Source organism: Nestor notabilis, unplaced genomic scaffold (genome assembly GCF_000696875.1).
Source record: "Nestor notabilis isolate BGI_N333 unplaced genomic scaffold, ASM69687v1 scaffold1423, whole genome shotgun sequence".
NCBI lineage: Eukaryota > Metazoa > Chordata > Aves > Psittaciformes > Psittacidae > Nestor > Nestor notabilis.
The window spans coordinates 27768-50823 of NW_009922140.1; the positions used below are offsets into that span (position 1 = coordinate 27768).

The 23056-nt window shown below is 38.8% G+C and overlaps 1 protein-coding gene across 1 annotated transcript; it reads left to right on the forward strand.

Annotated features, from left to right (window-relative positions):
- Positions 1-1105: 1105 nt before the first annotated feature.
- KIAA0355 (KIAA0355 ortholog) lies at positions 1106-21974 on the forward strand (the record flags this gene model as incomplete). Its single annotated transcript, XM_010011462.1, has 9 exons — positions 1106-1780; positions 10345-10551; positions 12701-12841; positions 13122-13217; positions 13353-13514; positions 14457-14615; positions 19079-19176; positions 20355-20480; positions 20986-21974. Coding segments are annotated over exons 1-9 (2473 nt in total), but the record flags the coding sequence as incomplete, so codon positions are not given.
- Between the last annotated feature and the right edge of the window lie 1082 nt (positions 21975-23056).

Here is a 23056-nt window from a genome sequence, read left to right on the forward strand (position 1 = left end):
GTTGATTTACTAAATTACTGAAGTGGATGTGAGCATTGGATTTATGCAGTAAACTATGATGCATGAAAAAAGGTTTAATTGACTTCATTCTTAACTTATTTTAAAAGGATGAGGTTAGAAAATGTGATCATCTCCCGCTGTGCGCTCTGCATTAGTAGCCTTCCACTGTTCTTAACTGTATAAGGATTGCACTGGGGATTAGCTTTAGTCTTGACAATATAGAATGGAGGATTAATAAGAAAATATTCAGCAGGTTGAGTTTAGCAGGATGACAACAACATGCAACTGCCTTTTATGCTATCATCACAACTCTCCCTCCCTGTTGGTCTTGCATGTAGTTGACATCGTATGCCTAGAGAAGCAAACCGGGACACTGCAGGAGTTAATCTTAAACTTTCTCGTTGCTCCGTAACATTTAAAATTATTTTTTTTTTTTCCTTCACAGGAAATGACCTAGAGGCCTTACAAATACATTTGTGCATTTTTGTTCTGAGTCTCCAATTGAGGGCAAATGCAGTGTGGAAGCACCACTTCTTAATGTTACAACGGAAACAACTACCTCAACAAACAAGGAAGGGGAAAGAAGGCTTGCAATAATAAACACTCTAATTTTTAATAGCTTACACTTGCAAAGTCTTCTGTAAACAGTCCAGATTTTTTTTTTCCCCCTCCAGTATTAATAAGAGACACTACAAGTGAACTAATTTGGCAGACTGGATCTGTCAAGGCATTTGAAGATATTTGATCTGCTGACATAAGGATTTGCTTTTTCAAGGAAGGAGCCTCTGCACTGCTCTCAGAATCGCTGTTGATCGGTGGTTTGCTCCACTTTTCCTGATATTACTGATGGGAAAATCGTATTAAGCTATTGCTTCTAAACCTTTTATTTGCATTGACAAGAATAACTTTTGTAGACTTAAGAGCAAGTGACAACAATATGCTCATGAAGAAATTGTAGGCGGTAGCTTCTCTGCTCCAGCGTTGCTTTTCTGTGCGCAGAGTGGAAAACCAAATGAGACAGAGCATTATTAAGATACATCGGCTTGCTTTTTGACTACAGTTTTAACCGCAGCAGGGCTGCACTGGACACTGAAAATACGAAGTCAGCAAATCTGCTGCCTTTCTCACTGCTGATACAGATTATACAGACGCTTGCCTTTTTGAAATGCCTTTTGTGAAACCTGTGTACACAGTCCTCCACTGTTACTGTACATAACTATATATTTGAGGAAGGAATTTGACACGTGATTGTTAATTCAAGGAATCTTTGGACAAGCACTCACTTATGTATTGCTGTAGTGCACAAGAAAGCAAAATGGACTATAAGCGGCGCTTTTTGCTTGGCGGGTCCAAGCAAAAAGTGCAGCAACACCAGCAGTACCAAATGCCTGAGCTAGGCAGGACCCTGAGCGCACCGCTGGCATCTACATCCCCAGCATCTCCCTTGGTCTCCTCAGCTGCTGCGGGCGGCTGCAGCCACCCTGTGTCCCATACGACTCCGATTGCAGACATCCAGCAGGGAATCTCCAAATACCTGGATGCACTCAATGTGTTTTGCCGTACAAGCACTTTCCTTACAGACCTTTTCAGCAGTGTATTTAGGAACTCGCACTATTCTAAGGCAGCTATGCAACTGAAAGACGTGCAGGAACATGTCATGGAAGCAGCAAGTCGACTCACAGCAGCAATAAAACCAGAAATAGCAAAAATGCTGATGGAACTGAGTGCAGGAGCTGCAAACTTTAAAGATCAAAAAGAGTTCAGCCTACAAGACATTGAGGTAAGTTACCTCGGGGGATACTGTTTTGCGTGTGAATTTGTATCGTTTCTTCTTAGTTGGGCATCTCTGCAAAATCACTTCTACACCGAAAGTTCCCTCTGCTTTGCTTTGTATATGTGGACTATGCTGGTAAAAAGAGAAACTCTTAATTTCTTATGTTTTCTTGAAAGTAGTAAGTCATTTGCAGTGCCTGACTTCCAGCTGTTGAATTAGGTATTTAATAGGTATTTCTGTATAAGAACTTGTACTCTATTTAAAGATTTAGTGAAGTAAGAAAGACGAAGTACAATTATATTGTCTCACCTGTATATTTCTAAATGATAATCTTCTATATGATTTAATCTTAAAACCAGCAATCCAACAACATCTTTCTTCTTGGAGGAGACCATGCTTAGTTTAAAAGTAATAATGCAAAACAAGAACAAAAACCCCCAACCAATCCAGCGCCCTGCTGCTCCAAACCAGCTAGATAGGAACAGTTTTCTGGTTCATGTTAGCTAATATTTCTAACAATGTTTAGCCATTATATTCTAAATCAGCCTATACTTTCCTTAGTATTATCCGTTCTGAGAGGAAACCTGAACACTGGGGAGCAGCGTATTGTCATCAGTGTTTGTGTAAAACTGTGTATTACTTGACTAATGATTGAAATTGGTGTGAAATAATGTTTTATCACTCTTCGAAGCATTTTTTGTCTTTTTGAGCTGTTGTGCTTAAAAAGAAAATGCCATGCTAGACTGAGACATTTTACATTTTGTATTGTAAAAATTTGTCCTGACTTTGCTATAATTTCCATATGCTGGCAGCGAGTGCCCAACAGCCAGAATTCAGAGGATGTGAAGTTAAAAGAGGATCCCCAACTCTTACTATACCTGGCTGTGTATTTCTGGGTATTTCTCCTGTAATAAGTGTCTTAATTACATAACATGCAGTGTTAAGTGACAATCACAGGTGAATCCCTTGTGTTTTAAGTAGCTCCTCATGTTTTGACATATTTCTTTACTTTACAGCAGTTTTTGAGAAGTTATTCCTACAGAACTTCATCCTGAGTGGAAGACTGATGTTTGGGTTCTCTTATTTTTTTATGTAGATTTCAGGTAACTTTGTGAGGATAAATGTTATACACACAGTGTATATCTGCTTTCTGTAACTGACAACTTATGGATGAAGTAGTTAAGTAGAATGCTATTTGTAGTACTTAATCATAATAAGAAATGCTACTTTTTCAGTGTTATATACTTAGTATAGAATGAATTAAGATTTGCTATGTATTTGTTATACATGTCTTCTGGTATTTTTGAAGGCAATCTGATAACATCACTCTTTTTAGCTATAGTATTTGTATACTGCTTTTATAACCTAGTCAAGCAATTCTAGGTGCTAAGTCAGGCCCTGCCCTACACACTCTGTGGAGAGAGTGCTTCTTCAGCAGTTTGTTCATCAGCAAAGCAAAGCGTTGTTTGCTCAAGTTGGCTGTGTGTCCTACCAGCTTAAAGCAAAGGTAGAGAAACTTGCTTTGGTCCGTGCTTTACCTTGTATAGACCAAATCCATGTTCGTGAGCTCCATGTGCACTTGCCATGCTTTCCTCAACAGGCAGGTCTGCGGTAGGAACAAATGTAAAGAGAACGCAGGCAAAACCAGCTGGATTGCTTGGTTCTGATTTTAGGCATATCTTGTAGAAACTGATCACTTGTCATTGTACTTTTACCATGGAATCACAGAGTGGGTTGAGTTGGAAGGGACCTTAAAGCTCATCCAGTTCCAGTCCCCTGCCACAGGCAGGGACATCTTCCACTAGAGCAGGTTGCTCCAAGCCCCGTCCAACCTGGCCTTGAACACTGCCAGGGATGAGGTAACTACTCTGGGCACCTTGTGCCACCGCCTCACCGCCTACACAGGGAAGAACTTCTGCCTAAGAGCTAATCTAACTCTCCCCTCTGTCAGTTTAAAGTCATTCCTACTTGTCCTATCCCTACATGCCCTTGCAACAAGTCCCTTTCCAGCATTCTTGTAAGCCTTTACGTATAGGAAGGCTCCACATCTTGCGTATAGCTTTTTTTGGGTTTTTTTTTAAATATAGGTCAATATTTGTGGGAACTTTTGTGTAATGGGACAAATACTGTGTTCTGCTTTTGCTTGAGAACCAGTGAAATTTAAGGTTTTGACACTGACTCAAATGGTTGTTTTGTAAGTCAGCCAGGGAGCATGGTTTAGATGACTTAAGTATATGGGCAAAGTAGTTGGGCAAAGTAGTTGGATGATTGTGCCCAGGAAGCAGTTATCATTTGCTCACTGTCAAAACGGACCTTGGCAGGTCAGTATAGAGAATATATTTAAGTTTGTAGGTGACATGGAAAGCATGTGATACAAGTATGCTGGAACACCTGCTGAATTAAAAATAATCTTGAATTGAACAAATGAGTTTTCAGTTTGGGATAGAATTCAGAGGGGAAAATTTAATGTCACAGTGTTTAAAAAGACATTTTCAGCCTCAGAAGTGGAGCCCCTGGGAAGCAGTTCTGAAGAACTGTTTTATGGCTTATGGTAGTCATATGCTGAGTAGGAGTCAGTGTTGTGTGGTTGCAAATAATAAATCAATGTTGTTGCTATTCTGCAAAGAGGCAGTTGTCACATTTAACATGACTGTAACCTGCAAGAACTGTGAAAGAAGTATTCAGCTTTCTTCATTGGTTATTATGGAGTTAAACACAACAGTGCCCCCATGCACCACTGCTGTGGTACTTAGAGAAATAGTGAGCAACTGGAGAGACATCAGAGAGTAACGAGTAATTGGGCATCCAGGAAATAAGACTTCAGAGGAAAAACTGAAAAGACTGACTACAAAAAGAAAAGACTAAGAAGGAAAATCAGAATTGCTCAGGTATGTAAGAATCTGCCAGAAGATGCGGCATTGTTTTGTTCTTCGTGTCCACATAAGGTGGAGCAAGAAGTAATGAATTTAAATTTCAGAAGGCAAGATTCATATTAGATGCTGTGGAAATACTTTGTAGTGTTAGTGAAGCACTAATGTAGATTGGTATAAAGGGTGAGAAGCCTCCATCATGCATAACTTACAGAACAGGTTAAACCTGCATCTAGGAAAACTAACCCAGGTGAAATTCCTCCTTGGGACAATAGAATGACCTTCAAGAGCCTCTCCTACTCTGCATTTCTGTGGTTTGAAAAGTGAGCTATTTATGCTGAAATTTTAATTTAAAAAAGTGTGGTTTGGGTTTTTTCCCCCCATATCTATAGAAAAGTTAAGGTTTTTTAAAACTATCACCAGGATTAAAAAATTCACAGTGGAAACAGAAAAACATGAAGGTCTTGCTTGATTTCATCAGAGTTCACTGACCAGGGAAACTGAGGACCAGGAGTGTGAGAGGCAGTGTAATTGTTTCCTTAGAAAATACAAGAGGGAAATACAGTAATATCTGAAGTTGCTTTTGTAGCTTCTGTAGTGATGACTGAAAGAACTTACAACTCTGAGAAAGAACTGAGTGATTGAGTGATGGTTGAGTGTCTGAGTGGCAGCTCAGCGATATCCTGTCAAGAGGTACTCCAAAGCCTCTTGTACGAGGGATGGAGTCGGGTAGCACGGAAACAGTAGGAGATGAGTTGTACTTCATGGTGGGGTGGGAGGACAGAACCTCAAATTCATGAGGACGACATGAGAATGAGGCTTTTTCTATGCATGAGCCCATCTAAGAAAGACACACTTTTCCTAAGCCTGCCTCATCAGAGCCTGTATGTCTTGGGTAAGAATGAGAAATACAAGCAGAGCAGGTTTGGCTTTAGAAATTTAGCAGAGAGCTATAGCTTTTCTAAAGTGCCACACATTTTTAAACTAGTGTAGTGGGCTCTAGCCTCCAGGGCAGGCAGTATCAAGAACACTTCAGGTTTTGATGAACATTCAGTGTGTGACTTGGATTTGGACTAAAAGAAAGGTGAGGTGGCCTGGACTGTAGCAGCAGTAGGTGAGGGTTTTAATTCATTTACTATTTTTTAGCTGTGAACAAAGCTTGCTAGTTCAGAGCTGCCTGCCAGGATGTGCAAGAAGGTGACTTCTGTTGATCAAAGTGTTGGTGACAGATGGAGTTTCCCAAGGTTTCTTAATTTCAGAAATGCAAATGCTGATTTTTGTTTTCTGCCTTTCATTTCCCCTTTCAAAAAACTTTGAATTCTCAGGTGTTTTGTGCTTATATGGGTGAGAAACAGGTTAGAAATCAAGGGGAACAAGAGTGTGTTTTATGTTGTTTTCCAGCTCTGTTGTAAGCTGGAAGACTGCAGTAAAGCTGCACTTCTGTTAATAAAAGAGCTAAAGGAAATCCGGGGGGGAGGGGGAAATTAAAACTGGAAAAAAGTTTGTGTATTTCCTCATCTTCTGTGAAGTTTTGCAGCAGCCTCAGTACTGCAAAATGTGAAGAATGAATCTTGGTTTAGCTACATGGAGTTTGTGTGTTGTCTTAAAAGCGGTGGTAATGACAACAAAAAGGAAACATGAATGGACACAGAATATTTACTTGGACACTTGGTTTTGTACTAATGGAGATAATTTTTTGCTTTTATCTATATAAAGTAAATGAAAATTTTTAATCAAGAAGCTTGTGGGACAAAAATGTCTGAGTAAATGTAAAATGTAGGCTGTCCTTAGCAAACATTGTGAAGCCCAGTTTTAAATAAATTTCTTAAAATTATCATTATCTTTCCTGTGATTTGCAGGGATTGGCTTCAGACTTTTCCAAGTTGAGGAACTGTCAGTAGCAAAAAGCTGCTTCAAATCAGTAGAAAATGCTATGGCTTGCTGGGATGCCATTGTCCTCTTGTCTTGCTCTACAGTCTCAACATCTGCTCTCAGATCTGCTAGCATTGTCTTCAGAAATACTTAGTACTACATTTTAATGGCTTTTTATTTTTAAAATGCTTAACACTTAAATGCTTTTTTGCTAGATCATGACATTTTAGTAGCTGTCAATATCAGATTAACACTGCTGGTTGACTGTTAGCGGAAATGAGTCTGTCAGGTTGCCCGTGTCTGCTAATACTGTAGCTGTAATTCTGCTGGAATCTAGTTTGTCTTGTAGGTGACACTTCTTCAATGAGCAGGATTGTGTCTTCCCTTAGAGGTGTTTTGGTCATGAGATCACTCTTGCAAAGTGCAGGGCACTGCTGCATAGTAAAAATGAATAATATTCTGCACACTTTCAGTAGTATGTGGGAAAGGGTGCTATCTCGTCATCTGGTATACCAGTTTGAGTCATACCTCCTTGTTAGCTTCATTATGTTGCTATTTTAAGCTGACTCTTCAGTGGGTAGACGGGTTATGCACAGGGCTTATTGTTACCAAAGCCATTAAGAACTCTGCTAGGGGAAAAGGAGGTAGTAGGAAACCACTGAAAAGCGTGTTGTGGTGGTCTGGTTTTTTGAGTATTTTGTTTGCTTAGGGAAATAGCCGTATCTCCCCTTGCCCCCCCCCAAAAAAAAAAAAAAAAGAAAATCTACTATGTAAAATGGTAATTGGAACTGCATGTCAGTGTTTGTATCAAGTCTGGAAGACTGACACTGATTTGATATAGATTTGATATGTAGATTTGATAATAAAGTTTGCTAACTTTGTTAGTGGTAGTGTTCTTTTTTTAAAGAACCTGTTGTGTAAAATTTGTTTGCCAGGGAATTTGCATGACATCACTGTTTAGAAATAAAATTTGGCAATTTTATGTGTACTTTGTCCAGCAAAATACTCCAAAGTTGATTGTGTGCCCCCATTAGGAGGATGGTATGGTACAGATGAACCTAATACTGCATCTCTACCTGATGCTCCTGTTTGTAGATAACCAGTTTGATTAAACTCATCACCTGTTTCAGAGACAAGGGATTCTGAAGTGAGACCTCTACAGAAAGTTCCATTGCTTCCAACTGCCTAAACAGGAAGACAGATTCCTTTAGGTAAGGTTATTCCCTGCTAAGATAGATAGCTGTTCTGCCTGATAACATTAAGGAAGTAAAGGTGCTAGAGCCATGTTTCTTGGGACAGAAAGCTTGCAAGCTGAAGACCTCATTGTATGTGCAATATAAATTATTCTGAGAAATGGTTTAAGAAAACACATCACTACCAAGAAAAAGTTATTAGTTGACACCTGTGATGATTCCACTTTGATTACTACGTAGTCTCTAGGTTTTTAGTTTGTTCTTACTATGGTCTGAAGTAGGAGAGTCAAACAATTCTGCATGGGAAAGTAGGAAAAAATAACCTTGTAAAAAGAAATGGTGGTGTGTCTATCTGTGGAAAAACCCATATCCATATGCTAATACTGTTCTGCAGGCTTTGCAACAGAGATTTAATATGTTGCTTTACACACTTCAGTAACTGCTGGCCAGCCCTGGCTGCATTTGTTAAACTAGGGTGGTTATACTTCTTTCCCCCATTAAGATAGTTCCAGCTCTTTGGAAGAAAATCCTCAAGAAGTGAACTTTAAAGCAAAGTGAGTTTGGCATCTGCAGTGAGCATTTAACAGTGCAAAAATCCTCCACCACTTGGATTTTATTTAAGCAGTTAAAACCATCCTTTACCCATTTCGGAGGAAGACTGAAATAGATTATTTTTTTGAACAAAATAGGAGTTCAGTAAAGCAGATGTTACTATTTGTCTTTACTGTTTAACATTATAAATTATACTAGGAATGTTGTGTGCTGCCACTTAAAAAAAACTAAACCATTTGTTTATTTTGAGCATTATTCCCAGGCAGGGGAAACTTCAACCTCTGTACCTTAAATATTCTTTGAAACTTAATCGTCTTGAAATTCCTAATGAGTCCTAGTTTCTTCTTCCCCTGAGAACTGCATTCTTCGTACACAGAAATATTCAGATCAACAGTTTTCTTATAAATATTTCTAACCTTGTAGCTAGGAAAGTTGGAGGGTTTTTTGTTCTTTTTTTTTTTTTTTTTTTTTTTTTTTTTTTTTTTTTTACTTTATCATTTGCTGACTGCTTTTTTAATAAGGCAAACTCCTTTCAGAGGTCAATCAAAGTACCAAAAATGTTTAATTTCATGCCTTGTACAAAGAAGGGAAGTGATTGAACCAGAATGGAATGTCAGAAGGAGTCCGGATGCAATGGAAAATAGCATTGCCACCACTGGTTCTTCTGAAGTAGATAGTTAATGCATATAACTGTTCATGTGACTACAGTCTTGCCAGGAAGATCATTGTGTCTGAATATTTTTATTCCAGAAGAATGTAGCTGAAAATAAGCCCGATGATTTATTTGCTCCGAGGCATAATGGCTTTGTACATTATCTGTGTATTTTATGATTTATTCCTGAAATGGAATTCAAGTCTTTTTTTAATAAATCAAAGTCAAATATTCATTTTAAACCACTTTGTGTGACAAACTCCATCACAGAATTAAAAAAACACTGAATAGCTTTTAAATACTTTGTCCACTAATTTGGAAAATACTTGCTGCTTTGCTGCATTGTAGCTGTGCTTTGTGGTAACCTTTGGTCTGCTTAGACCGTGGCCCTCAAGGTAGACAGAGTGCTCCTGTTTGTGCTGCTTTGCTCTCCAGGTTGTCCTTCTGGGTGGCTGCGCTCCTGTCTGGTCTTCCACTGGTGGTGTGGCTGTGCCTAATGCTCAAGTTGTGTGATCTGATTTGTTTGTAGTAACTGAGGCATATGCCTGTCTTTGGTCATAATTCTGATCAGCACTGGTATGACAGAGGGAGAGAAATGCGGATGGAAGCGTGCAGGGGGCAGCGGTCTGTGGCACACAGGTGGTACCCCCTTCCCCAGCACAATGCTGGTGCTGCCCTCAGCCCAATGAGTACGGGGAGGCACCAGCAGCCCTTCACTTCCCTGCCTTTCCTCAGGTTTTCCAAGTGAGTATTCCATGACCCATTTCAGTGAAATAGTCTGAAGAGCGGATTTGTGCCAGTGTTAGCAGTTCGCGTCAGACAATGCGAGCGACAGGGCTGCAACTTCGTGCATTCTGCAGTCACTGTTATGTTCTAAAAATGGCACTGTGTTGCCACTGCGTTACGTGGCAAAATGTTTTCATGCTTATTGCTGGTTATTGCTCTGCTTGGAAGATAAACTGCTGGATTAAACTTTTCTGATTTTAAAGATAACGTTTTAAAATTATTCGGATTTTTGTTTTGCTTTGGTCTTTCTAGCATAAATTCAGCAAGGTCTATGTGCAGGTGGGTTTTGCTGTTGGCTTTGTCCTTGTGATAAAATGCTACTCCCCTCTTTGTATTGTTCCATGTGCTCGGTATTGCTAAGTAACTGAACAAGTTTTTCATTCTTCAAATAACCATAACTTGAGTGCAGAAGTAAAAATTACATGGGATCAGTGCAATCTCCCTTTAATTCGTAGAAACCAATGTTTGCTTGCTGTTTACCTTATTCTAAGTAAATGGTTAAATATCAAGTGTTACTTATGATCTCAAGTGGTTTTTCTTAATAGAAAAAAAGGTCTGAGTACCCCAGACATTGAACAAAAGCAGAAGAGAACCTTCCATGAAATCCTCTATTTGCTTGAAATGGCTTTATTTTTTCTCCCACAGGTACTTGGGCGATGTTTCTTGACGGTGATGCAGGTCCACTTTCAGTTCCTGTCACAAGCTTTGCAGAAAGTCCAGCCAGTGGCACACTCTTGCTTTGCTGAAGCTGTAGCCCAGGAGAGAAAGAATGTTAGTGGAGCTGGAACCTCAAATTTAAGCCCCACAAATGAGCTAGAAGATGCAATAAGATCATGGAGAGGAGCAGCAGAGGTACAGAGGTCTTGCTGTAGTTACATTATATTTAGTGAAATGGCAGTTAGGTTTAGTGAAAAACAGATCTAGGCTGGATGCCCTAATAAAGGAAGTCTCTGATTTTCAAGATATGCTACATTTGAAGTGGGGAACATGATGCAGTTAGTTTTGGATGCTAAAACTTGTTTTGCTTATATGGTGATTTATGATCAGCATTTCTGCCCTGTGTACAGTTTTCTTTGTGATATATAAGGAGTGCACAAACAGTGGAAGCAGCTTTTTGTTAGTAATGAATTAACAACATTCAAATGTGGTTTGGCAGAAGTGGTAAAGTGTTTGCAAAAACAGCAAAAAACTTAATGAAAAATAATTTATATTATGCCTAAAGCTTTTCTGCTTTCCTTTGCACTATTAAAGTCTGCAGACTGATAGACCAAAATGGCTTCAGACACTGCATGCACAGTTTCCTTAAATTCAAGTAACTTGGAGCATGTGCTTTTGAAGCCCAATTTGGCAGCACACACAGGCTTTTTATAATCATCTTGACTGGAAATCTTATCAAGGTTTCCATTTATCAACCTGGGATGTGCAAGGTATACGAAAGCAAACAAGTTTCTTTTAGAATTATGAATGCAGAGGAACTGTAATTTTTACTGCAGCATAAATGTATTTCCCTGGATAAAATAAGGATTTGGGAGTCCTTTAGGTGTATTACAGATAATTGTAACAGGCCTAATCCTGGTATAGCTGTACTCCTTTTCCATTAAAAATAGTTAATTTTATGTTTAGTATACTTAGTTCCTTAAAACTGTTACAATTTCTAGAAATGTCCTGCCATTGCTATCAAGTTTTATTTAAAATGTGGTTAAAATGAAACTTGGGTTTGCAGAATCTGAGTCCTTAACTTTCCCTTCTACCTCCTTGACAGCCCTCTTCAGCTATTTCTGTTAATAAAACCTGTATTTTGAAATAGAGATTAATATAAGTATTACACTAATCAAATCCTTCATGAAACATGCATGGGGAGGAGAAGAGAAAAATACAGATTCTTCCTAGTTCCTAGAATAAAAATAGAAGAAACTTCTCAATTTTTATGATTGACTAAAATAACTTCTCTGAAGTATTTGTGTGGGGTTTTAGGATAGCATAAGAAAAATCTGCGATCTGTCATAATTTAGGTAGACTAATATACAAGTCATTTTGATAGAAGGAAGATTTGAAATACTGAAATCTTCCCAAATATTAACTTTGTGGAGGAAGGCAATCCATTATTTCCATATGAAACCAGCCTCCTTGACTGAGAATACACTGCTGTTTCAGAATAAAGTTTAAGACAATAGTTTGTCAGTAGCTCAAAACTATTTTCCCCTTTTAAGATTTTTTCACTTGGAAAATGATGTGATTTTGTATGTGTCAATGAGATGAGCAATGGCCTGTAGCACCAAAAATCCCCAATTTCAACATCCTGCTTTAGAGCAAGACTCCTTCCCAGACTGGAGAATATGCTTTTTCCAAGCTTAAATGCAGTTGCGAGCGAGTTTTTTGTTTTACCCTACTGAGTCATGGAATATTTTACAGTTAAAACTAGATACGTGGCTTTTCATATTTCTTATTTTTCAAAATCATACTACATAAAGCTATTCTCTTGCTGTGCTAAGTTGATCTTAGTCTTGTATGGCTCTTCTAAAATTGCAACACAGTAATCAACTTTAATTTTATAAAGCATATGCTGTGTACACAGGAGTGTTTGTCCACATGATTAAACTATTTTCTGTGGCAAGTAATACCCTTTATGTTGAAGTTTTAAGTCTCTCCTCTGGTAATAACAGTCATCATGTGGGCTTGTGTAACAGGGTCCTTAGTCCTGAGAGGGAGCTGAAATAGTAAAAGCAAACAATGAAGTCACTAGCCAACACCTATATGCCATATAAATTATGTGAGATTTGTACTTTCAAAGTAGCAGTAGAGATTTAATAAATTATAATAAATAATCTCCCCAGGATCCTTCCCACCAGGTGCTGCTTCTCATCTCCTTTATAATGTTTTAAACTCTGTGGGGTTTTTTGTTTTGTTTTGTTTTGTTTTTTTCTCCTCTTTAAAATTTAATTAAGCTTGACCTGGTTTAATGTTGAACCTCTTTACCTTGGATTTTTATTTTGCATTACAGGCCACGTCTCGACTGCGAGAAAGAGGCTGTGATGGCTGTTTGGCAGGAATTGAAGTTCAGCAACTTTTCTGCTCACAGAGTGTGGCAATCCCTGAGCATCAGCTCAAAGAGCTAAACATGAAAATTGACAGTGCTTTGCAGGTAGTTTTTAAAGTCTGCTGCTTTCCTGTGCATGTAGTACAGTCAGTGGGCCAAGGAATGAAATAGGGAAGGACTCTGTTACTGCAGAAATATGTACTGCAGGCAGCCATGAGGTATTTGAGAATTACAGTATTGGAATCTTATATGATAAATGTGTGTATGCTGTAGAACTGAGTAGGGTAAATCCATGTAACAATTCTTATGCATGTAGCCAGACATGATGACTGCTTGCTTACTTGCTGATACGTTCGTGTTATCTCAACTTTTTGTTTAATGTCAGGCTTACAAAGTGGCTTTGGAGAGCTTAGGCCATTGTGAATATGCAATGAAGGCTGGCTTCCACTTGAACCCGAAAGCTATTGAAGCAAGTCTTCAGGTAGGATCTGCTAAACCTGCTCTGTCTTTCATCCCTGCTCACCTAGAAAACAACTATTTCAAACAAAAAAATTGGACTCGTATTAAGATTTTCTAATGTCTTAATTTCTTCTAATGGATTTGTTCTGTGCTCCAGGGCTGTTGCAGTGAAGCTGAAGCCCAGCAAACAGGAAGGAGACAGACTCCACCTCAGCCCATTCAGTGTGAACTGCCCACTGTACCTGTTCAGATAGGATCACATTTTCTGAAAGGAATATCCTTTAATGAGTCTGCAGCAGAAAACCTAAAGCTGAAAACGGTAATAATCTGGATCTAACCACAGGAGTGAAGGGTTAAAAAAAAGTGAATTCCTTAAACTTCAGAGAACAACTGCCCGTAGAAAATCAGTGCCAAAGTTGTGTTTAAAAGAGCATATTTTTAGCCTGACTTCCTGTGGAAACAAGTTCTTGATAACATTGTAGGTCCACACCTGCTTCTGATAACGTTTTAACCACCTGGGAAAATTGAGTTCTATCTGAAAGCAGCATAGAAATATAGGAGGCACTGAAGCTTCTGTGATCTTTTTGACAATAGATGGGTTAGGTATCAAGAAGTGGAGGGGAACGTGAGCCCTTGCAGGTGGCTCAACTAGGTGATGCACTTCAGAGCTTTTCTCTGGTGCCAGAATAAGTCTGGCCCAGCCTAGCGCTAAGGAGGTACTTAGAAAAGAAGTATTCATAACAAAGCTCCTCTTAATGTCTTCTTACAAACTTTAACCACTTGTTAAAAATAATTGAAAATTGTGGAGAAGTTAATTGTATTTTCAGTGTGAAGGAATGGAAAAAGATGTCCATTTAGAAGTAATTTGGGCATTTTGAATCAGAATTTTCACCTTTTTTTTTTTTTTTTTTAAGTAAGCCCAGTTCTTTGCTCCAGAAAGAGTCGAAACCATCCGTGGCTCAAAATGCTAATTTTCTGTTGTCTGGGCAGTGCTTTTTGTAGTTTTGATTAAAGCGTTCTGCAAGTTAAGCAAAAATACTGTTTTATGATTTTGGAGGAGTATTGTGTTCCAAATAGCAGAGATGATCTTCTATATTTCTGTTCTGCAGTTGAGCTCTTCTAGTTATACAAGACTGTTCAGACGTAACAGACATTACAGTTGTCTGAAAAGTGTGTAAAACAATGCTAAATGCATGTGGAAGCATTGGTGTTAACGTTTCTGAATCATCTATTTAGTATGACAGAGTGTTTATTTTTTCAGCACACGATGCTGCAGCTGATTAAGGAAGCTGGATGCCATAATGGACTTACACCACGGGATGACTCTCCTGTTACTGAAGTACTAAATCAGGTTTGCCCTTCCACTTGGCGAGGAGCCTGCAAAACTGCTGTACAATTGTTGTTTGGCCAAGCTGGACTGGTAAGTGACTATGAATAGGCTTAGCAAAAAAAGGGCTACTTAAACATCCTGAAGAGAAATTGGATATTTTAAAATTAATTTCCAGAGTTTTACTTTGTGTTTCTCCATTTTTAATGCTGCAGCTAACTTGATTTATGAGCAAAATATATCCTTACAGAACGCAAGTTCATCTGTAGCTGACAGGAACAGGAGAATGTACTGTTTACTTTGTACTCTCTGTTTACCAGATAGAACGCAAGAATGAAACTTCTAATTCGTAGTGAAATAGAAAGATTTTCAAATCTGTACATGACCATGTTAAGAAGGAACACCCTTCCTACCCCTTCCTCTCCCCACTTCTCTCAGATTAGCTTTAAAAGCTGCCATTTTTTTAATTTCCTCTCTGCTTTGAATGGAAGCTAGGTTTCCTGCCTGACATAAGCCAGGAAGTCCTCCGCACCAAGTAATGCTACCTGACATCTCCAACAGAGCCCAGAGCAATTAAATACCTTGCTGTTGACATACATGTTCTTTAGAAACAAAACCCTTGGATTTTAGAGTGTTCAAACAGTTGCTAAAGATAGATGCTTGGAACATACTCTATAAGAAAATGTGTTTGTGCTCCCCTAACTAATTACTGAAATATCTTCATTTAATAAAGTGTCATTCAAGACACAGGTGGGTTTTTTTGGACTAATGTGAGTTTTCATTTGACTGGACAAAATGGGGGCATGAATGCAATAGGATAGGAAGGAAATGAAGTATCAAGGTACACCATAGCCTATGATAGTTTCTGTCAAGTATTCTTTGAATCATCTATAACCTACAGTAATCTAAATGCTTCTTGTTGATTCATATACAGATTCTTTGTTCGAGCTGATGGCAAGCCGTCAGGACTTTGTAACTAATTTTAATTTCTGATTAAAGGATCCATATTGCTACATACCTAGTAAATACCACATTTTTCAAACAAATCACACAGCTGATTATGTGACTTTGACCTTCTGTTGTAGTTCATTAAACCATATGCTTTTTGGTACTATTGACAAGATCTTCAATAATGGTGAATGATAAATGGTAAATTATAAATTTGTCAGGTGTTTCTACCTCAGCATTCCTTTGATACTAGATATTAGTATCTGTTAGAGGAGTAGGTTCAAATCAGAGTGGAATTCAAGTGTCTTTTCATGTAAAGGTGGCCTAAAATTAAAGGGACAGACCATCAGTATCCAACAGCAGTGCACCTGCTGTCAATCCTGACTTCACTGTGATACAGGAATTGAGGGGTGGGAGATGGTAGTGCATGAACCACTCTGTGTAAAGGAGCTTTGCAGAGAGGCATAAGAAGTTGGTATCTTTGCAGGGAGAGAAAGCAACTGTGGAATAGTAGAATTGTTCAAATTTCTACTGAGGTGTTTTCCAGGAAAAAGTATTACATATTAGTAAGTACAAGAACTAGAAAGAGGACTATGGTTAAGTGGGATTGTGTCTTCACCTACTGTTGGTCATGCTAGGATGCTGGGAGCCAGCAGCAAGGGATGGGAAATGAGGCCAAGAAAGGAACTGTTTCTCAGCAGCCCTATGGGAGTGTGCTGTAACTCGGGAGTTCTTGGCTCCTAAGTGTCTAGATGAGGAATGCCTTGGAGAATGGTGCACCTCCCACTGTTTCCTTTCCAGGGGGGTTCAGTGTTGTGCACACCCAAGTCCTGCCCTGATGAGATCTGGGGAGTGGCCCAAGGCACATTTGAACTCAGGAGTCTGAAAATGTCTTGATGTCCCCCAGTCTAGACATAACTAGTTAGACCTGCTAATTAAAGCAGTGATATTCTTCAGGTTTATCATAACATTCAGATAGTCGTCAGCATAAAACTTGCTTACACTTTCTCCCAAATGACAGTGCTGATATATGGAATATTACTTGTGTTAAATCATGGATGTCTCCAAAGCTTTTTGCATGAACCTCAGGTTCTGAAAGTAGCAGGTTTCTATCTTCAAAGATGTAGTAATGAGCTATCTGCATGACGAAATACTTCCCAGCTTTCTCTCCTTCGTTCCTTCTCTCTTTGATTTGTTACAATCTGGAAGGGTGTGAGGGTTGAGGTTTTTCTTTATAAACTACATACCATAATTTTTTTACAAGATTCAATTATGCTTCTATGTAGCCTCATGCAATGATGAGAAATTGTAATTTGCTTCTTTAAAGCATTCTTCGGGTGGAAATGAGAGAGGAAGCACCTGTAAAACAAGAACAATAGATGTCTGATGCACAGGAAGCTATCCTCTAAGCACCCACCAGGCGGGGAGGGAGAACGTGTTTATTTTTAAAGGTTATTTTGTGTAGAACTCGGATAAGTGAATCATGGGACAGAGTTATGTAGCCTTTGCTTTACAGCTTTTAGAAACTAAGCTGTCTGTACTTGTTCAGAATTGTGTGTAAATATGTCATTCAAATGCCAAATTTAAAAGAGAACATTGCTTGACAGTCTTGCTGTCTTTAGTCTATCTTGCCACATACCTTTAAGAACAAACTCGCTAAGATTGGAAAGCACAATGAGATGTGACTTAGTTTGCTTGCTTATTTTAGGCTTCTGTGTTTTAACATAAGAAATATTCTTCTTTTAAGTGCAGTTTTTACCTTAGCGTATATATTAAGACTTGTATTTTCAGATCTGGGTCAGCTGAAGAAATCTCCACATTTGAATAAGTGATGTGTATTAAAATAGCTGAATTCAGAGGATGAGTAGAAATGAAACTTTGAATTGGCATCATGCAGAGTCATGAAAAGAATGTTTAATTAAGTCTCTAGCCATCCTTTTTTGTGCTAGTAGATGTTTCTGTGCAAAAAACATGCATTGCAAACCCTATATCTTGTAATAATGTTTAAATCCCAGATGTTGTAACTCTGACCAAATGTCGAGAGGTGTAAAGCTTTTAAAGGGAAGAAAGGAAGGGGGGGAGGGGGATGGGATAGATGGACGATGGCACCTCCAGCAAAGCCTAGACCGTGAGCACTGCCATGCACCAGAAGCTAATGTATGTCTGCTAAATCAGAATTTTAGTTATGACTAAATAAGATGCAGACAGCATTTTTTCTTAGGAGTTGAGAACAGTCACTCCTAAAGTAATCTCTTCTTACCCCAATTATAATTGCAGTATAGCTGAATTGCAGATTACCAAATTACCTAGAATTAAGATGGTACAAATACAGGGAGAAAAAGAAATGGAGTTGCCCTGTTATTAAATGAAGTATTTTTGTGAGTGGATAATAGCATGGCTCTTTGTCACCGTGCTTAGACATGTTTTGCAAGTTCGAATAAACTTGCACAAATGCTTAGAGTCAACTGAAGGAAAATTAAGGCCTTATGCTAAAATACCTAACAGGTGGGAAGTAATTATGTTAGAGTGTCATTGGATGGCTTTGTTAAAGCAAGCGAAGAGACTCTTGGCATTATTCATATTTCACATTTCTTCATAACCAGTAGCAGACAACCAGTTAGAAGTAGAACCAGTGTAGGATGATCGCAAGAGAGCCAGTAATATCCCTTGTGGCTTATTTATACCAGAGGACTTTACCCATTTCAAGGATAAATAGTACAGCTAATCTGCTAGTCACTGAAGCAAGAACTGCTGATGGCTGCCAAAAAGCTGCTGGTTCAGCATGACCAAAATAGGAGATTATGGAAATGATCAAAAAGGCCGACCTGTGCAGACTGGACAAAACCAGAAAGCAAGAACCAAATATGGAACTTGCTATCACTGGTGTTAAAGCTTAAGTGAACCCATTCCTCCTCCATTCCATAAAAAGAAAGGTTCATGACAGAAGGTTCATTGTTCAAGATTTTTATCTTCCGTATATCTTCATGATGTCATACAGAAGGCTCAGAATTTCACAAATTGAACAGTCACTTTTCTTCCCTTTATATAATAGGGAATTAGTAATAGTACAGTTCCATTAGATAGAGAAAAGTTGGTGTGGGATTTTATAACCTTAAGAGGGGAGAGAGGCTCTTAAGAATTGTGAGCCGTGAAGAGTTTCGGAGTCTATACTACTTGTCTATATCATACCATGCACTGCAATTTAATTATTTAAAATATTTTGATAAATAGGTGTTTGAGAGCTATTAAAGTACTAATAGTGCCAAACCTCACAAATGTAGGGTCTGTTACATGAAGCCACTGGTGACTACCAGCTGTTTAGGTAACGTAGTTGGTAACTGTGTTATGACGCGTAACTCTAGTATGCAATTGAGAATAATTAAGTCCTTGAAATACAGGCTACTGATCAAACTATTTTTTTAATTTACTTTTTTAAAAAGAAATAAACTTACAATGATTTTGTGAGTTGATTTGTCTTCATCTGGTTATGTTTTGCACCTGTAACATGGCATATAGGTGAAACTGTTGCATCCTGACTACAGTGGTGATAAAATATCTTGAACTAATTCTTAAAATCGTTTCCCTTTTGTTTTCATTTTATTTGCTAGGTGGTTGTGGACACAGCACAGATTGAAAATAAAGAAGCTTATGCTCCTCAGATAAGTTTAGAAGGATCCAGAATTGTGGTGCAAGTTCCATCAACTTGGTAAATAAAAATACTGTATTGCAGATTATATTGTTAGCTATGACTGAAATATATAGGGGGAAATATTGCAGTACAAGTGGACGAGAGAATAGTAGGCATTTATAGCATATCTTCCTTAAGTTCCTTCATCTGGAACTGAGTACGGTTCCTGACAGGCTGACAGTTGTTCTTTATCTGTCTGTACTTGTGCTGCCTCTGGAGGCAATGCAAGAGGGGAAGTGCTGGTGCACTCAGACATACTTAGAAAAGAAAAAGTAAAAGCTTGATGATGAAGGTTTAAAAAATAAAAAATAATAGTCCAGTAGTATTCCTGTTATGCTTCTTCCCAGCAGGTCCTCACAGCTCTTGCCCCAGGAAGACCAGGAGTTAGATGAGTTTAATATGAGAGTTTTAGCTCTTTCTTCACTGAGCTGTTTAAGCACTGTCATGAACCGCAGCACTCTGTGGTCTGAGAGACTCTATCCCTGCCAGTTTAGCTGACTGCCTAGGGAAGAACGGTAGGATTAATCTGCAGTTTAGGTGAGGATTTCTTCCCTTTTGAAACAATGATATGGACTTAGAACAGTTCCTTTCTTTCTTACTTCAGAGTGTCCAGTGTTAGGAATTTCAGTACAACACAGTGCATTCTACTGAATCCTTAGTGAGAGCCTGTTACTAGTGGTACCAATAGTATGTCTAGAAGTGCGAGTCAACTGATAGTCTGTTTATACAAATACATCTTTAATTCCTCTATAAACTGGCACTTTTCTGTTCTCTTCTTGTAAATTGCTCTATTATGAAAGAACTAAAATCATGTGGAGTGCTTGAGCCAGGGATCGTGTGCTCTGGAAGAGCTCCTCCTGCTGACACACAGTGAGAGTGGATCTGCACTCCTCTCTGCCTGAATTATTCCTGCTCAGCTAAAAAGCTAATCATTAATCATGATTTTAAAATAAATTATGTAACTCTTATAGTTAGATTAGCTGTATATTCAACAGTAGAAAGAAACCAAGGCTGCAGGCATAGTCTTTAGGAACCCTCAGGCATCCATACATTGTGCTGCTTTTATTAGTTACAGCTCTGTAGTAGCAGACGTAGTGCAGCAATTGGTCTTTTATTATCTGACTAGTATGGTAAAATCATCTAATGTAAACAAAACCCTAAAATTTTAAATTTTAAGTTAAACTTAATGATTACAGGTGTCTGAAAGAAGATCCAGCAACAATGTCTCTGCTACAGAGGAGTCTGGATCCAGAGAAGACTTTGGGGCTAGTAGATGTGCTCTACACTGCTGTGTTCGACATACACAGGTGGAAGGAAGGAAGGTACATCTCTTCCTGAGCCTTATGCTTTCATGTGCTAGTGTCCTAATTTAAACTAAGCCATCATTTTTGAAAGATTTGTACTGATGAATTTAATATTACTGGTTCATCAGGAAGGGAAAACAGTGGTCAAACTGAGTGCAGGGAATTGGTGATCTACATAGGTACCTTGAGGGTACATACAGAGATACTGCAGTCTTCTTGAAACCAAACCAGCAGCTTATCCAAGTGTACAAAAATACTTGTTTCTCTCTTACAAAAATACTTGATTTTTATTTAATTAGTCACCATTTACATCTTGAAGCACAATTAGTATTTCTTAATGAAAACAGTTAATGCTATTGCAAATACTAGTAATAATTTGCATTGTCACCGTAAGAAGTAATTGATGAACTCAGCAATCTCTGGTTTTGCTTCTTCCACTAGCTACTACCCAAATACATGTTTTCCTCTGAAGTACTAACTCAGTTATGTATAAGGTGGTTTGACATACGTGTTTTTGATGCAGGGAACAAGCTTTGCCTTGTATTCAGATCCAGTTACAGCGTGAAATCTCAGACTTTGGGAATCAAGTTGATATGCCATCCGGAAATGGAAGCAAATCTTCAGGTGGTCTGCAAAAGACGTTCTCAAAACTGACTTCACGGTTTACAAAAAAAACTTCCTGCACCAGTACAAGTAACACTGGAAGTTACTCAATCCCCAGTACACCTTCCAAAAATGTCTTCATAAGTTCCAACTCAGAGGAGAAAGCTAAAATGCCCACTAACGTAGACGCAAGGTTACAGAGCATCTTGAACATCGGTAACTTTCCTAGGACTGCAGATCCACTGCAGTCAGTTCAGAGCACAAATAACCAGCTAGTGAATGGGTTTCTAGTTGAAAGACGGGACAACTTCTTCAAACCTGATGATGGCAAGGATGACAAAGGTATGAATTTACCAACTGACCAAGAAATGCAGGATGTTATAGATTTCTTGTCTGGTTTTAACATGGGCAAATCCCAGCAGACTTCTCCGATGGTGAAAAGAAGGAACTCTGTTGCATCCTCTACAGCAGCAGACCAAAAATCAGGAACTGTACAACAGCAACCACAGTCTGTCTCTCACACGCCACTGCATCCTTCCCAGCAAGGCTTGTCACAGCAACAGTCACAAAAGCAGCAGCAGCAGCAAATGCAGTATTACCAACACTTGCTTCAACCAATTGGACCACAGCAACGTGTACCTGCCAAATGGATAACTAATTCTTCGCAGCAGCCAGCCCAAGCTGTTGGAGCTGGATTGTCTCATATAAACCAGTGGAACAATCCTGGTTTTTCAGATTTAAGCTCTGATTTATACAGTTTGGGTCTTGTGAGCAGCTATATGGACAATATGATGTCAGAGATGTTAGGACAGAAACCACAAGGACCTAGAAACAACACATGGCCGAATCGTGACCAAACTGATGGAGTGTTTGGGATGTTGGGAGAAATCCTGCCTTTTGACCCTGCAGGTATGTACCTTTTCATTTATTGTGGGTTGTTTTTTGGTTTGTTTTGTTTGTTGGGATGTTTTGTGGTTTTTTTTTTTTTTTTGTGTAAGGATCCTTTCATAAAGAATACTGTTAAATACTGCTATCAATAACTGTCATTGCCTAGAGCTATTACACAAATGCTAAGGTGCTTACAAAGGCCAGCAGGTATTTGTACATATGCAAAATGAACTAAAGTACAAGAAACTTTCATTAGTAAACAATGGGAACAAGTTCCTTACTTCTTGTCCTAGCTGTAGTAGTTCTGACCTTTCCTACACGGACCGTATCGAAGTACTGAAACAGATACTTCGAGATGATGTTCCTCCTGTTGATAATTTTTTTGAAATTGTTTAAAACTCAGCTCTTGAACTTACGTATTTTACCTCTCCCCAGAATGATCCTTAGTGCTCTTTACCAGTCCTGCAGTCTGGAGATACAGCCAGATTGCATCTTTCCCATATCCCCGCATTTCCCCTCCATTACTGTGCAGTTGCATGGGAGTCTTACTGGTTCCTATTCCACAGCTGTTACTGCAGTGAGAAGCTTGGATGCCAAAGGGTTAGAGACTTTGAAAGAGCAACTGCCATGTGGTTTGTGAGATGTGTCTGAACCACCAATGAACTGTAGATCTAGAGGGATTACTATCAAAAGATGAAGTGAGATAAAATTTTATAGCCATAAGCAAATAGCTAAAAACTATGAAATTGGCGGTAGAGCCTAACAGGAGATTAATGAATTCTTCTGATAGTAGTTCTAAGAACAACTTACAAATCCACTATCTTATAAATATAATTTCTGTTGGCCTGGAACATCACTGCAGAAACTAGTATGCATTTGGGAAAACTGCCTGGAGGGAGGCAGCGCTCACACCAACAAGGAAAACCTGTTATCAAACCACAGAATCCGCTTCCCGTGCCCCTTTGCATGTGCATGAGGACTGTGGAGATATCTTGGGACTCAATTTTGATAGTTATTTTGTCAATTTGATAAATTAGTGGAGTTTCATCATGGTTTAAGCCGAGCTGGTAATTTGGAACCATGCAGCCGCTCGCTCACTCACC